Genomic DNA, 10,139 nt, shown 5'->3' on the forward strand with positions numbered 1-10,139 from the left:
TGGGGCGTATGAAGGAACATGCAAGGGGTAAACCTTGAGTATGATGCTGTGTTGCCAGCTTACCATTCTCCTGTTCTTTAAATTCCTGATTCCTCCATTAAACTCCAGAAGCCGAATGCCCTTGTGCATCTTCTGACTATTGAAAGCCCCCAGTGTGGTAACCTGTTCAGGTCTCCCTTCTATATCCCTTTCCTCTCACATGTGCTAAGCCAGTGCTGTCCAGCAGAACTATATATAACATGAGCCACATAATTTAAAAGTGTATAGTTGCCAAATTAAAAAGTAAAAAAAAAAAAAAAAATCCCAAACAGGTAAAATTAATTTTAGTTATTTTAACCCAATATATCTAAAATATTATCATTTCGTCAAAATAAAAAATTGCAGAAATATTTTACATTTTTATTTTATACTTATTTTTTGATATCCAGTATGTATTTTACACTAACAGCACTTCTCAATTTGGATTAGCCACATTTCAAATGTTTAATAGACACATGTGGCTAGTGGCTACCATATTAGTGCAATTCTAAGCCATTCCTAATTCTGTATACACACTTTATGCAGTTTGGAGAGAAGCTATCTAGTAAGAGCATTAGGCTGTGAATAAGTAGACCTAGGATTTAGTTTTAGCTCTGCTTTAAAAAAAATTTTTTTTAATGTTTATTTTTGAGAGAGAGAGAGAAAGAGCACGAGCAGGAGAGGGGCAGAGAGAGCAAGACACAGAATCTGAAGCAGGCTCCAGGCTCTGATCTGTCAGCACAGAGCCTGACACGGGGCTCGAACCCACAAACCACAAGATCGTGACTTGTGCCAAAGTTGGACGCTCACCTGAGCAACCCTGGCTCTCCTAGCTCTGCTTTTGACATGCTGTGACCTTGGTCTATTTACCTTACTTCTCTGACCACTTCTAGTTTCAAAATTATGTAATCTATGTTTAAAACAATCAATTATGACAGTATGAGTGACCAAGTGATAGCATCTTAATGTTTCTCCACCTGGTCAAGTTCCAGATAGGACAGAGGTTTTGGGGAACACAGCAGGGTGGGGATGGGGACTATAGGAGGCTTACTTTAAATCACAAAATGGCCAGGTGGGTCAGCTACATGTTGAGGAAAGTGGGTTGGTTCTGAAGGAATAGGAAGTTTTCTATCTTGAAGACTCCTTCATTCATAATATAACCTACTTCTTGGCATATAAGATATCCTTAATATGTATATGCCAGTGTTTCCAGAGTTTATAGTTATCCTACACAATCTAGAAGCCCTGACAGGAGAAGAGAATTCACAGCTCCTAACTTCTGCATGTATCAATGGGAGAAACTCTGCAACTGCTGTAAATTCTCCTTCGCCATGATCCTTCCATGTGTCTTTCTTTCCAGGCTCCAAAAACCCCTCAGGATTTGTATTACCTTTGGAATTCTGGGCCACTTCCCTAACAGAAAATGGGGAAGTCCCAAACTTCTGAGTCTAACCTGATGACAGCTTAAAGGAAAATGAGTTTAGAGAATCTTTGGCACCATTAGTTCTTCTTTTGTACCCTCTCTTGGCAAATGACCCCAGAAATTTATGATCTGGTAATTACAATCTAACTTACTACTGCTGCCTAATTACTACATACATAGCACAATGATTGTGTATATCATTAAATTCTTGTGAAATTAATTTTCCCTAGGTTTTAATTTCAACACTAAATCCTGAGTAGGTTTATATGTATTTAGTTTTCATAAGCTCCTATAACATGGTCTTCTGCTGGCAAATTAAAAAAAAAAACAAAACTAGCTACAACACGGCTGTCATGTGATTCTTTCATGAAGGAAGAATACTTCTAAAGTCCAAATAATGAATATACAATGTAGTCATCCTCAAAGTCTGCATATCTTAACAGGATTCCTTGAAGGAGGACACTTCCATGCTCGGTTTTGTGTTTTAGCATGTAATGAAGAGTTACACATCACAGTATGTCTTTGGAACTGTGGGCTTCCTAGATATGGTCAGAGTTTAGCAGTATCTTTCTAAAAACAAATATTCTGATACCACTATCATTTGGTTAAAATACATTAGCCTTTTAAAAAGGGTAGAATAAATCTATTTTTAATTACTATCAGTTAATATAGATTGTTAGCCTTTTTAAAAGGATGGAGTAAGTCTACTTTTAATAACTGTTTTGATTACTTTTATTTAAACTTACCAGCAGCTGAACGCTATCTTTCCCCAAAAGATGTAGAATCTTGTAAATGCTTGCAAAGATTAAGGGATAAGTGTAACCCCTCAATCGTTCTGTCCATTCCCAGGTCAAATAACCATAATTAGTAATATTAAGGACTAATGTTAGCACTGAAACAAAACCTATTTTCATTTCTATGCATAAAACTCTTTTTTTGACAAAGAAGCTTAAAAACACAGCATTTTATACTGGTTTTTCAAACTAAAAATAGAATCGACCAATTAAACTCATAACTTCTTCAAGATGAGAATGTGCTTTTTTACTTCATCTACATCCTCCACAGTACTGAGCACTATGGGAATACATGCTAGTTAAAGGCTGAGTCAAGTATATTAACATCAAAGAAAGATATAGAAGAAATATTAGTATAAAATAATGGTATACTTTGATAAGTTAAAATTACTTAGAGAATATATGGAAAATCGACTAAAAATACATAATAGAAGCTAACACAATTTCTAAGATGAATATACATTCGCAATATAGGAAAGAAACTACAAAGGATATTTGAAAACCATGTGATGTGCAACTTCAAGAGACTGCCAGTATTCATCTGGAACAAAACTTGTCTGGACTAAAAAACAGTTACATATTCGTAATGCTATAGTAAACAAGACCAGATAAATGTTTTCACCAAGAAGATCTGAAAAACAAAACAAAACAGGTAATTGTGGCATAAAAGCCAGGCAAGTTCCACTTGCAGAACTAATGCTCTGGTTGGCCCCTTGCTTAGATTCTGTTAAGTCACCGTAGAGAACTCTGGCCTCTCTACACTCTGGCCTCTCCCGTCAAAACAGAACTGGGCTGAAAGTTATACAAGGGCCAGAGTCTCACCATTGGGTAATTGCCACTCCTTTCATCTTTCTTGGAACTAACTGTATAAAGAGAATAGTAAGATAAATACTGAAAAAGAGACTGGGTTAACTAAAGCCTGAGGCTATATGGGTATCTAATGAAAGAAACCAGCTAACAAAGTACTAAGGAGCAACTCTTCTATATATGTCAAACAGTGGCATATCAAATGGTCCTTTGTATGTTTTTAAATAGCCTTTATTGATGTTTATGCAAGGTGCTGAGTTCATTCCTTCACACGCCTTACCTCGTTTAATCCTCCCTCCAAACTATGCTAAAAAGTAGATATTGGTCCCGTTTTACCTAGGAAATTGAGACTAAGACATTAAACTGTCTCGTCCAAAGTCAAAAAGGTTGTAAATGACTAAACAGGACTCAACACAGGTCTATCTGCTGCATCCAAAGCCCTGCTCTTTACCACAAGTGGACAGTCTGCAGGCTGAATACAGAGTTTTTGGGGTTTTTTTGTTGTTTTTTAATGTGAACCTAGTTGCCAACATTTTAAAATCCTATTTTATATTAAAATCTATATTGTAGCATTTCAAAACTAAGAACTGACGCAGAGCTCAACTGGCAGCAACTGGCTGGTTCTGAAATATAAGGTGCTTTAACTTACTTAGACGTGCCTGTCTGGCCTCCTGAGCATTTGTGTTTGCACTCTAATCCATTTTGAGTCTTTTGCTATCATTCTAGATTCCTGCCACTCTCCTCCTTTCTTCTCCAGGAATCACATTTAAACATTTTCCAAACAACTGGTACATTCAACACAACATACATGCCCCATCTCAACTTTCATCTTTCAGAAACACTTAAAGAAACCTCCCGACTGAAATATATCTGCTGAAAGCATACCTTGTGAAAAAAACCCTTTTACTCTGTGGACTGGGGAGAATAAACAGTACACAGAACTGGCCCTTGGACAGGTGATCTTGAATCCCTAAAAGTTCAACTATTTGTCCAGCTGCCTCTCCCTTTCCCCGCGTCACAACCCTCCTTCTTCATTTAGCAAAATGATTCTCCCCTTTCTTGGTCTCAGGTTTCCAGAAGAGAAACGCGGCATTCTTTTCAGCCACTTACACCGTGCTTGGTATATATAATGCGCTCAAATATTTACTGAATGAATGAGAAGTCCATCTTTATATTAAAACCCCCCTCCGACATATCAAAAACCCACTTGCTGGGGTGATTTTTCTCCTGTCAACATCATCACGACATACCAAAGAGAAGACAGAGGGGGCGGTGGGAAAAATAAATGGGTTAGGAGTCAGACCTGGTCTCACCCCATCCAGGAATCAACCCCTCCGCGGCTACGAAACCTCAGGTAACTCCCAGACTGGGTACCCCCTTTCTAAAATGGGGGTGGCAACGTCCTGTAAATTCACTCCACACGGCCGGCGGCGGCAGAATTAACTGATGCAGAAAAGCACCCTGCAAGAGGCAGGGATCGAGAATCCGGTCTCGATCGCACGATTTCTTGGCAACCCTACCCAGCAGATGGAGCCCTAGCTCAGGGTCCGCGGCTTCCCGCCACTGCCTCGGAGCTCCGCGCCGGCACCCCATCACTCACCTCCGCTGCGCTCGGAGCTATTCGGGGGGCTGAGGTACAAAGTTGACTTTCTCTTTCGCAGCTTCATCTTCTCGTGGGAGCGGTTCTGCAGACCGCGGAAAAAGAGTCGGCCGTTGCCACCTTCTTGCTCCATCCTGCACCTATTTCGATACCTACTGAGGATCCCCTGACACCTCAGTCCCTCGGAAGAAGGACCCTGAAGTAACGCGCGTTGCTCTTCCGCTCATTAAGTTTGGCCACTGCAGCAGCCGTAGCTCGCAGGCGCGGAGATACCTGGGAAAAGGCAGCCTCCTCACGCCGGCCTGCGAAGTTTGTCTTTGCTTCGGAATACTGCACGTTTGTCTGGCGCGGGTAAGCTTTGTCGTCAGCTCGCCTGCGTTTTTCCTTTGGCTTCTCCTTCTCGTGAGATTGCTGCCCGGACTTGGCTTCTAGGTCTCTGAGCCCAGGTTTCTCTTCCGGAAGCTGCTGGAAGGAGCCGGAGCTCCCTTGCGCTGGGGCAGGCAGGAGGCGGGGTCAGCGAAGCCACGGCCGCGCGTCCGGGACGTTTTGGTGGTAAAGAAAATAGTAAACGTGTTTGCGTGACATTTCACTATTTGGGTGGTCGCTCAGTAACTGTCGAACCAAGTGGGTAGGGTAGGATGATTTAAGCTGATGTACAGATGTGGGAAATGAGGTTCGGAAAGGTTAAATGACTTGGGTAGGGTCACTTAGCAAGCTAGCGGCAAAAGAGGGAATCTCACTATTTGGTGTGGCTTATCTTCCAAACAGCTGACTTGCTTTTTTTTTTTTTTTTTTTTCTGTTACATTCAGCAGGCGATTAACCATAGCATGCTTCGTAAGCTGTCATTTATTTAGATTTCTTCTCCATTTTAGCGATATTAAGGACAACCTGGTTTCTAGTACCGGTTCTGCCACTAATTTTTGTAACCTCGGGGGCTGGTCTAGGTGACGGTGAAAGATTGCTATGAGAAAACATGAAAATCTTTTACTTTGCTTTCTTCTTTCATAAACATGTTTTCTCCAGAAACTAAGGTGTTCTCAGGTATAATTTTCTGAGAAATAGTGGAGTTTTAACTCCTCAGCTTTTAAAAGTAAACCCAGCCAGATCTCCTTTATATTTTTATCAAAAGTGGATGGAAATTATTTATGTTTGATGTCTACTTGTACCTTCTAAAGCATCAAAGGGAACTCACAAAATCTTTTAGCCTGTTTTTAAAAATTGTTTTTAATCACACATACTACCAAAACCCATAAAATAGTTTTAAAAAGGGGGGGGGCAATAATGAAAAGTAACACTTCTCTTTCTTCTACTTCAGATTGGATTGACAGTCACTTTCAACTTCTGGGAGCTGTTTATTACAGTAGTTAGCTTCATGTAGTATGTGAAGGTGTAAACAGTATGTCTCTCTCCGCCCCCTCACTTTTGCCATTTTAAAAATTATCCATTTAAAACTATGGAGAATATGCTGTAATAGGATTTAGCTTTGTCTCACACCATCCCCAACCCTCATTTGCCATACTCCCTGTATATTTCTATTCGTGCTTTAGTTAAATCAAGTGATATGTACATATTATGATGAAAATACTATTCACTCTGGAACAAGGTAGAGACATAGAATCTTTTCAGGGATGCTGTGCTAAGTTATTGCTTTGCTTCCCATTTTTTTTGTACGCAGATCTGAAGATCTTTCCTGGATGTGGAGTATAATTTTTCAAAACCGGTGTGTGGCAGAAGCACTGAATACATTTGTTGCAAAATGTTTGGGAGATTGACTCTTCCACAACTGCTTTTTGCTAGCATCCTTGGAATTGCTGGAGGAATGTATATTTATCAACCAATATTTGAAGAGTACTACCGAGATAAGGTGGAATTTAAAGAAAAGTTGAAATTGACACAAGAATCAGAAGAGAAGAAAAGTTAATACTACATGGAATTGAACTGCAATTGTTTAAAGTTCTATTGAAATTATACACTGACTATAAATAATGTAGTAAGAACTTCTCAAATCTATTTTAAACATAAATAAATCATAGGCCATGATTTTAAAACAAACATTGTCGATTTTTGTGTTTACTTTTATTTGCCATCTTATGTCTTTTAACCAAGACAGATTAGTATTGTCTTAAATATATTTATTTATTTTGAGAGAGAGAAAGAGCATGCATGGTGTGTGTGAGTGGGGGAGGGACAGAGAGAGAGAGAGAGGGAGAGAGAGAATCCCAAGCAGGTTCTGCGCTGTCAGCACAGAGCCTGACATAGGGCTCAAACTCACTAACTGTGAGATCATGACCTGAACCAAAACCAAGAGTTAGACACTTAACCAACTGAGCTACCCAGGTGACCCTAGTAATTTTTTTAAAGACTAAAATGAATGTCTTAAGGAGTATTTTGTTTCCTAGTTGAGGTTAATTTTTCTGGGAATGCAGCATATACAGAATCATGGGAAGATCCTTTATATTTTTAAAATAGCTGAGAATGATGTTTATAGCACTGTTTATAGATGAAGTGGATCAAGTTAACTACCTTAGGCAGAATGTGCCTCAAGTAGCCTACAATTAGCCTGGTTTAATATACTTGAGCAGTCTTTCAGCCCCAGGCAGAATGGAGGAATAAATTGAGAATTGGGGTAGCCCAGAGCAAGGTGGGGTTTTAGAGAAGATAGTGTTATATAAGATGGCAGATATGACACAGGATCTGTTTAACATAAGCAAATTTACATTAATAATGGTGGTAAAGGTGGAATTAATTTGTTATGAATCTATTATTTATGTATGTAAAGAATTTTTTGAAATCACTAAGAACTAATAATTTTTATTCTAATCTTAAGCTTGTATTTTCATTGAGAGCTATCAATGTAATCACATGTACAAAATGCTTTATTTAAAGCAACTCTTTTATTGTTTCTTTTTCTTTAAAAGTAAATTTATTATAACTTAATCTAAGCTATCTATGTTGAATGGAGGCCAGCATGGGTAATTTTTTTTAAAAAGAGTGAAGAAAAAATTACAAAAATAGTACATGTTCATTAAAAATTCAAACGATACAGAAATGAACAAAATGAAAAGTGAAAATTATTGATGCATATACTGATTTAATCTGTCCCTCCAACAGTTTAGTGTGAGCTTTTGTGACTGTTTTTCCTCTATGCACATAAAAGTACACATGATAATTTTATTTTATTTTTTATTTATTTTTTAATATGAAATTTATTGTCAAATTGGTTTCCATACAGCACCCAGTGCTCATCCCAAGAGGTGCCCTCCTCAATACTATCACCCCCTTTCCCCTCCCTCCCACCTCCCATCAACCCTCAGTTTATTCTGTTTTTAAGAGTCTCTTATGGTTTGGCTCCCTCCCTCTTTAACTTTTTTTTTTTCCTTCCCCTCCCCCATGGTGTTCTTGCTAACTTAAAAATACACATGAAAATTTTAATTCATCTACCACGTATTTACTATGTGATAGGTTTAGCTTTGCTTGGATTCTCTTGCATGAGTTTTCTCATCATGGAACCCAGGCTCAAGGAGCATCCCCTTTCTGGGATATGACAATATAGGACTGAGAGACAGAGGAAACTTGGAATTGTAAGCTTCTGCTCAACTGTGGCAAATGTCAAGCCTTGTCATATTCTTTTGGTTTATAGCAAGCACATCACATAGTCAAGCCCAGAGTCAAGGGCAGGGACACAGACTTCATACAGGATACAGAGTCAAGTCATATGACAATGGGCAAGAATATATGATCCTGTTATATCCAAGGAATGATAAACCCATATATGTAGCATCAAATTAAATTGAACTGCTTTTGATATTCCTGAGAATGATGGCATTGTCAGTTTAGCATTTACATACCAAGCGGCAGAGAATGAGTTAATTTTTTTTTCTAATAAAGATATTGCAGCTATTTAAATGAAGGTCACAATGAGATACCCACTTGACATACAAACAAAAAAGATGGAAAAATAATAAGTGTTAGCAAGGATATGGAGAAATTGAAACACTGATCCACTGCTGATGGGAATGTAAAACTTCAGTTGCTGTGGAACAATTTGGCAATTCCTCAAAAAGTTAAGCAGTGTTACCTTATGACCCAGTAATTTTACTTCTAGGTATATATCCAAGAGAAGTGAAAACATGTCCACACAAAAATTTATACATGAATGTTCATAGCTTCATTATTATAATAACTAAAAAAGTAGAAATTACACAAATGTCTATCAATGGATGGATAACAAATTATATTTCCACACAGTAGAATATTACTCAGCCATAATTAATGAAATAGTGATACACGGTACAACATGAATAAACTTGGAAAAACATGAAAGAAGATGGTCACAAGAGACCCTATATTGTAATTCCATTTATATGACATGTCTAGAACAGGCAAATGGAGAGAAACAAAGATTAGTGGCTGCCAGGATATGGGGTTTCTTTTCAAAGTGATGAAAATGTGTTGGAACTAGATAGTGGTGATCAGTGACAACTTTGTCAATATACTAAAGACACGGAATTGTACACTATAAAATAGTGAACTTTATAATAATTCTATCTCAATAAAGCTGTCTTAAAAAAAAAAAGAAAACAAGGATACAGCATCCAGAATAGCTGCAATTGAGATAGTTCATTCTTTCTGCCACAATCCATCTAGTTTGTTTTTTATGTGTAATAAAAAATACATAGCATGAAATTCATTATTTTTACAGGTTTTATGTGTACAATTCAGTGGCACTAAGTACATTCACACTGTTGTGTAACCATCACCATCCATTTTTCTCTAGAACTCTTTCCATTTAAATTTTGCCAGGCCCAGAGAGGTGAATTCAGTGGAGATATAGAGACTGCCCACATCCTTAAAATCTTTAAAGATGGCATTAATGTCTGCAGTTCTTTGCTTAAATTGCTTCTCATTTACTGTTTTAGCCAGGGAAATCATATTCAGAGGCTTTCAGTTGGTTCTTTCTACAATAAGGATTTGGTAGGGACTGAATGTGACACCCCTGGCAAAATTCATATGTTGAAACCCTAATCCCCAGTGTGATGGTATTTGGAGGTGGGGCCTTTGGGAGGTAATTAGATTGTGCAGGTGGAGCCCTCATGAATGGGATTAGTGCCCTTATAAGAAGAGATACAGGAGAGATGATCACTTTTTTCACCATGTTAGGATTATAGCAAGAAGGTACAAACTGGAAAAGGGCCTTCTCACCAGACACTGAATCCATGAGCACCTTGATTTTGGACTCCCCAGCCTTCAGAACTGTAGGAAATATTTGTTGTTTAAGTCACCCATATTATGGTATCCTGTTACAACAGTCTAAGGCAGGGTTCCATAAGGTCAGTGATTATACTGTATGATCCTTTTAATGTATTGTTGAATTTAGTTTGCTAATATTTAATTGAGAATTTTTGTGTCTATATTCATCAGGGATATTGGCCTGTAATTTTCTTTTTTTGTGGCATTCTTACCTGGTTTTGGTATTAGAGCCTTGTAAAATGAGTT

At 38.1% G+C, this 10,139-nt stretch overlaps 2 protein-coding genes across 4 annotated transcripts in view; one reads left to right on the forward strand and one right to left on the reverse strand.

The window, feature by feature from the left end:
- The window catches only part of PIGB (phosphatidylinositol glycan anchor biosynthesis class B), a 39,694-nt gene extending 34,913 nt beyond the window's left edge, over positions 1–4,781 (reverse strand). For both annotated transcript variants that reach the window (XM_015537448.2, XM_007081869.3), the window contains exons 1-3: positions 4,643–4,781; positions 2,731–2,866; positions 2,188–2,305 (exon numbers count right to left, since the gene is read on the reverse strand). In XM_015537448.2, the coding sequence (XP_015392934.1) occupies positions 2,188–2,305; positions 2,731–2,866; positions 4,643–4,775 (387 nt within the window). In that variant the 5' untranslated portion in view covers positions 4,776–4,781. The remainder of the gene's footprint in view (positions 1–2,187; positions 2,306–2,730; positions 2,867–4,642) is intronic.
- A 123-nt stretch (positions 4,782–4,904) lies between these two features.
- PIGBOS1 (PIGB opposite strand 1) lies at positions 4,905–6,680 on the forward strand. 2 transcript variants are annotated; one of them, XM_015537449.2, is made up of 2 exons: positions 4,905–4,993; positions 6,319–6,680. In XM_015537449.2, exon 2 carries the CDS (start codon positions 6,400–6,402, stop codon positions 6,562–6,564), a length of 165 nt encoding a protein of 54 aa, XP_015392935.2. In that variant the 5' UTR covers positions 4,905–4,993; positions 6,319–6,399; the 3' UTR covers positions 6,565–6,680. The 2 variants fall into 2 exon arrangements, with proteins under 2 accessions (XP_015392935.2, XP_015392936.2); XM_015537450.2 differs by lacking the exon at positions 4,905–4,993 and adding an exon at positions 5,030–5,194.
- The last annotated feature ends 3,459 nt before the right edge of the window (positions 6,681–10,139 follow it).

The sequence above is a fragment of the Panthera tigris genome, chromosome B3 (genome assembly GCF_018350195.1).
Source record: "Panthera tigris isolate Pti1 chromosome B3, P.tigris_Pti1_mat1.1, whole genome shotgun sequence".
Lineage (NCBI taxonomy): Eukaryota > Metazoa > Chordata > Mammalia > Carnivora > Felidae > Panthera > Panthera tigris.

What these genes read in the sequence shown, in the direction of transcription:
- PIGBOS1 (XM_015537449.2), top strand. Translation starts at nt 6,400, where the DNA reads ATGTTTGGGAGATTGACTCTTCCACAACTGCTTTTTGCTAGCATCCTT.